Below are 4,962 nucleotides of genomic sequence, written 5' to 3' on the forward strand. Positions count from 1 at the left end.
AGCTACAATTAGAATTTATTACAGGCTGAATAAAGGCCCATTAAAATCGACCCAATTCATAGGCTCAATTCAACAACGAGCACTTTATTCAAAGACATGGAAGTGAGCCTTCACTTCTGAAAGCAACGTATGAGCACAACCTCCTTTTTCATCCCGACTGTTGATCACATCCAACGATTGTCCACACTTCATCCACACTTCGTGCTAGACCAATTAAGAACGATTCTAACTGGGTCATTTATATTAATATGACCTTAAGTCACACTCAAGTATTTTTTTTATACACTTGCAAAATTTTACCACATTCAAATATTGACTTAACCGTTAAAAGTGTTAAATTTATAACTATGACTCTATTCAACAACTAGTATCTTCCCATTGTATATATATAACATCTACCCGTAAGCTTTGAATAATATGTAGTTCCATTTAACTTATGTTCTTTGTTTTCCATTTCTCACCATTTATTCATGGCTTCCTTCAATTGGAACAACTTGTTCATCATCATCTTTAGTTGCTATTTAACTGCAACACCCATCTTCTCAGATTCAAATACAATCCCAAACCTTTTGGATTTAGCTAAGGAACCTCAAGTCTTTGATTGGATGGTGGATATCAGGAGGAAGATTCATGAGAATCCTGAACTGGGTTATGAAGAATTTGAAACCAGTAAGCTTATAAGAGCAAAGTTGGATGAATTGGGTATTCCGTATAAACATCCAGTTGCAGTAACAGGTGTTATTGGTTACATAGGAACTGGTCTTCCTCCTTTTGTTGCTCTCAGAGCTGACATGGATGCACTTCTTATGCAGGTCTACATTTTTTTATTGTTTTCTCAATGTTTTGCTTTTCAATTTTTTATCATGGATTTTATCTGGGTTTGATGAAATGAGGGGAAAAAAAATCTTTTTCCATGTTCAATCCATTTTTGCTATTTCTGGATACTGTTTTACATGTATTTTATTGATGATTTTTGTTGCTGCTGATAACATTATAGGAATCGGTGGAATGGGAGCACAAGAGTAAAGTAGCTGGAAAGATGCATGCATGTGGTCATGATGCTCATGTTTCTATGCTTCTTGGTGCTGCAAAGATTCTCAAGTACCATGAAAAAGACTTACAAGTATGGTTTCATAACAAAATTTTCTATATGCATTTTCAGTTTATATTTGCAATTAGAAAAATGTTATATTGTTTTTAGTTTATTTTCTATATGCATTTTCAATTACTTCACAAAATAAGTAAAAATAAATTGAAAATCCAAATTTCTGAGCTTGAAATTTGAACCATCCATTCTTGATCTAACAACAACTTCGCCATTGTAATATTATCTTGTTCTTCTGTTTTCGTCCGTTTATAGAATCGTGATATTATTCCTTATTTTGTATAGGGAACTGTAGTTCTTGTTTTTCAACCAGCAGAAGAAGGAGGTGCCGGGGCTAAGAAAATTGTAGATGCTGGACTCTTAGAAAATGTCTCTGCCATATTTGGATTGCATATCGTTCCAGACATGCCTCTAGGCGAAGTGGCTTCTAAGTCTGGTCCTATGTCAGCAGGATGTGGCTTATTTGAAGCAACAATAAGCGGCAGGGGTGGCCATGCAGCCCTTCCTCAACATTCTATAGATCCTATATTGGCAGCTTCCAATGTGATTGTTAGCTTACAGCATATTGTTTCCCGCGAGATTGATCCCCTCGACTCCCAGGTAAACTTCTTATTTCATTTATTGCTTTCACTTCCAACCGCGAATTAGAACTTTGTTTATTTCGTTCTTTTGCGGCTTCTACTTTTACATGTGCTAACTTATCAAACAAAGAAGAAATTTCATGACTCGCGAAATACTCATGTTGAATAATTTTGAATATGATGAAAACCTGAGGCCTCTATGACTTTACCTTCCTAACATAAAGAATATCCTCACAGGTTGTGACTGTAGGAATGTTTCAAGGAGGGGGTGCATTCAATGTTATTCCAGATTCTGTCACAATTGGTGGTACTTTCCGAGCTTTTTCGAGCGAAAGCTTCAATCAATTGAAACACCGCATTGAACAGGTCTATTACGAATATCAATAGATTCATTTTGTGCTTTAAATGGAAACACTGTTAGGCGCTAAGGCTGTTTCGTTGATGTAGGTTATTACTGGACAAGCTGCTGTGCAGAGATGCAATGCAACAGTCAGCTTCTTGGAAGAATTGAAGCCTCTCATCCCTCCGACTGTAAACAATGGCGACTTGCATGACTATTTTCGAAGTGTCGCTGGGAGTGTGATTGGCATCAATAAAGTTAAAGGCGTAGAACAAATGACGGGATCAGAAGACTTTGCGTTCTATCAAGAGGCTTTGCCTGGATACTTCTTCCTCCTCGGAATGGAAGATGTCTCCGTTGAACGTCTTCCGGGGGCACACTCACCCTATTACAAAGTCAACGAAGATGCACTTCCTTATGGCGCTGCGCTTCACGCCTCATTAGCTGCGAAGTATCTTGTCAAACTTCATCACGAGGTGCCAGTAGTAGAGGGGAAATATTACGACGAGTTATAGAAAAGATTATTAAAATAAGTCATATAATTAATGGTTGGACACATTTGTTGTAGATGAATCTGCCATTTAAAAATTATGATGATAACTCCATGGCCCTTTGTGCTAGAATGTTGATCAGTTTGTCTCTTAATAAAATTGACCCTACAGTTGTCATTTAAACTAAATTATATTATGTCATTATGCCTTAGACAACTTGCTAAACAAATTGTCTGTATTTTCATATAGTTAATATTTGATTGATGAAACCAACTGAAAGGTTTTAAGTGCAACAGACCTTTTCCCTCAGCTTCTTTGGTTTATGGCCTGCCTTTGAATTGAGATGTGGCAGATTGAATGAAGGTCTCATCTGTATCACACTGGCATACTCCAAAAGAGAGAGTGAGAGGTCAAGTGAGTGAGAGAGAGTAGAAGAAGAAAGATTTGCTTCAAGATCAATGGTGTTGCCTTGCATGTTAGGGAAAGAGCTTTAAGGATCAAAGAAGGTTGTCATCAAAGGATTCTTTACCATCCATCACCATCTTCTTTTAATCTCAGATTCTTTTGGAGTAAGGTGGTATTCTTTTAGGCTTTGAATTGAGTAGATCCAACTAGGTTATTTGCATGTGGGGATTAGAGGTTTAGGTCTTTCAATCTATGTGCTTTTATCTATGTTTGCTCTTGCTTGATTCTATTATGCTTGCATGGGTGTTTTCTGAAGTATGTGTCATGTTTGATGTGTTCTTCCATGATTTTGGATGAGTATTGCTGGAAATGTATGATCAAAAATAGGTGAAAACACTACTATAAATAATATATCTTATGATAAATCTTTCATCTCGGTTGTTGAATATAACTGAGGTGGAAAAAATTCAGGACATATTTTGATTCTTAAGAATTGCAATTTATGTTTTTATTTCTTTAAAAGCGGTGTCTTTTTTTTTTAATTAAATGATCTATTCCTTCAGTTTCTTTAATAACTAAAGGGTTAGATAAATAGATTTTAGTATAAAAACACTACTTAATTAAGTTTTATCCTAAAGTTAACTAATATACCGTCATTCTAAACTCGTACACATCATTCTTTGGGATGAATTGCAAGATAGAAAAATCATCAAGGTTTTGTGTGGTATGTTGCTCTTGTAATCTATCTCACATTAGAGTGTTTTTGTTTTTGTTGTTTCCACCTCTTGGAAGGTCATTGTTATATTTTGAAATAACCTTCATATGTTGTTAATCAAATAAAACACTCTATAATTTATTATTTTCCTCGGCTGAAAACATTGAGAAATATATTCCTAAACACACTGTAAATTGTTGTTAGAGCACAAAGGTTGAAGATGAGAGAGAGAGAGAGAGAGAGAGAGAGAGAGAGAGAGAGATAGTTAGTTTTGTAACTAACTTTTACTCTCAAATTAAAAAACGGTTACAACGAAATCTATCTAAACAGACTATTTAAGCATATATACACAAGCCTAAGCTAAATGCAATTCAAATGCAAACCAAATTTAAAAGCAAATAAAATTGAATTAGAATTACAACTAACACCATCCCTTAATTCATATTCACCTAATTAAAATCAAGAACACTAGTTTCATCCCTCAAATTGATGAAGTGTTCAGTTTTAATTGTTTTGGTCATAACATATGCAAGTTGCTTCTGAGTGCTACAGTGAGCCACTTCTAGCACACCATTCTAAACTTGATTGCGAAGAAAATGGAACTTTGTATCAATGTGCTTAATTCTTCCATGCATCACTGGATTCTTGACAAGGCTTATAGTTGATTTGTTGTCAATCATCAACCTCACAGGCTTACTCACCTTGATCTTCAGATTCTCCAATAAGTTCATAATTCAAACAGTTTGACACACCGGCAAAGAACCTGCAATGTACTCAGGTTCAGAGGTTAATAATGCAACCACCGATTGCTTCTTGGAGCACCAAGAAATAGGACCTCTTAGATACTTTAAGAAATATCGATAAGTACTTCTTCTGTCAACTTTGTCTCCACACCAATCAGAGTTTGAATAGCATATTAGCTCTTAATAATATTTAGTACCATAAGGGAACAAAACTCCATACCTCGGAGTCCCCTTAATATACCTCAGTATCCTGACAACAGCTTGGTAATATGACCACTTTGGTTTGTTCATAAATCTACTTCCAACTGTATAGAAAATGTCAGGTATAGTATTGCACAAATATCTCAGACAGCTAACCAACTGTTTGAAAGTTATAGAATCTAGATCATCACCTTCAGAATTAGAGTCTAACTTATGGTTTGTCTTAGAAGGTGCAACTGCGCACTTGTAGTTTATCAGATCAAATATCTTAAGAAGTTCAAGTTCATACTTCAAATGATAAAATATTATACCTTTATCAAAGTACAAAGTCTCCATTCCTAGAAAAATACCATATTTTCTATATCGATCATCTCAAACTCA

General features: G+C 35.3%; 1 protein-coding gene across 1 annotated transcript; it reads left to right on the plus strand.

Annotated features, from left to right (window-relative positions):
- The first annotated feature begins 360 nt into the window (after positions 1-360).
- On the plus strand, positions 361-2,705 carry LOC127087406 (IAA-amino acid hydrolase ILR1-like 4). Its single transcript, XM_051028295.1, has 5 exons — positions 361-812; positions 998-1,123; positions 1,391-1,705; positions 1,924-2,052; positions 2,134-2,705. The coding sequence occupies exons 1-5, from the start codon at positions 471-473 to the stop codon at positions 2,539-2,541; spliced, it is 1,320 nt and encodes a 439-aa protein (XP_050884252.1). The 5' UTR covers positions 361-470; the 3' UTR covers positions 2,542-2,705.
- Positions 2,706-4,962: the final 2,257 nt, after the last annotated feature.

The sequence above is a fragment of the Lathyrus oleraceus genome, chromosome 5 (genome assembly GCF_024323335.1).
Source record: "Lathyrus oleraceus cultivar Zhongwan6 chromosome 5, CAAS_Psat_ZW6_1.0, whole genome shotgun sequence".
Lineage (NCBI taxonomy): Eukaryota > Viridiplantae > Streptophyta > Magnoliopsida > Fabales > Fabaceae > Lathyrus > Lathyrus oleraceus.

Bases quoted from the DNA above. Each gene is read 5' to 3' on its own strand.
- LOC127087406 (XM_051028295.1), top strand. From the start codon at position 471: ATGGCTTCCTTCAATTGGAACAACTTGTTCATCATCATCTTTAGTTGC. The intron at 1,706-1,923 runs GTAAACTTCTTA...ATATCCTCACAG, and splicing joins TTGATCCCCTCGACTCCCAG to GTTGTGACTGTAGGAATGTT. The intron at 2,053-2,133 runs GTCTATTACGAA...TCGTTGATGTAG, and splicing joins TGAAACACCGCATTGAACAG to GTTATTACTGGACAAGCTGC.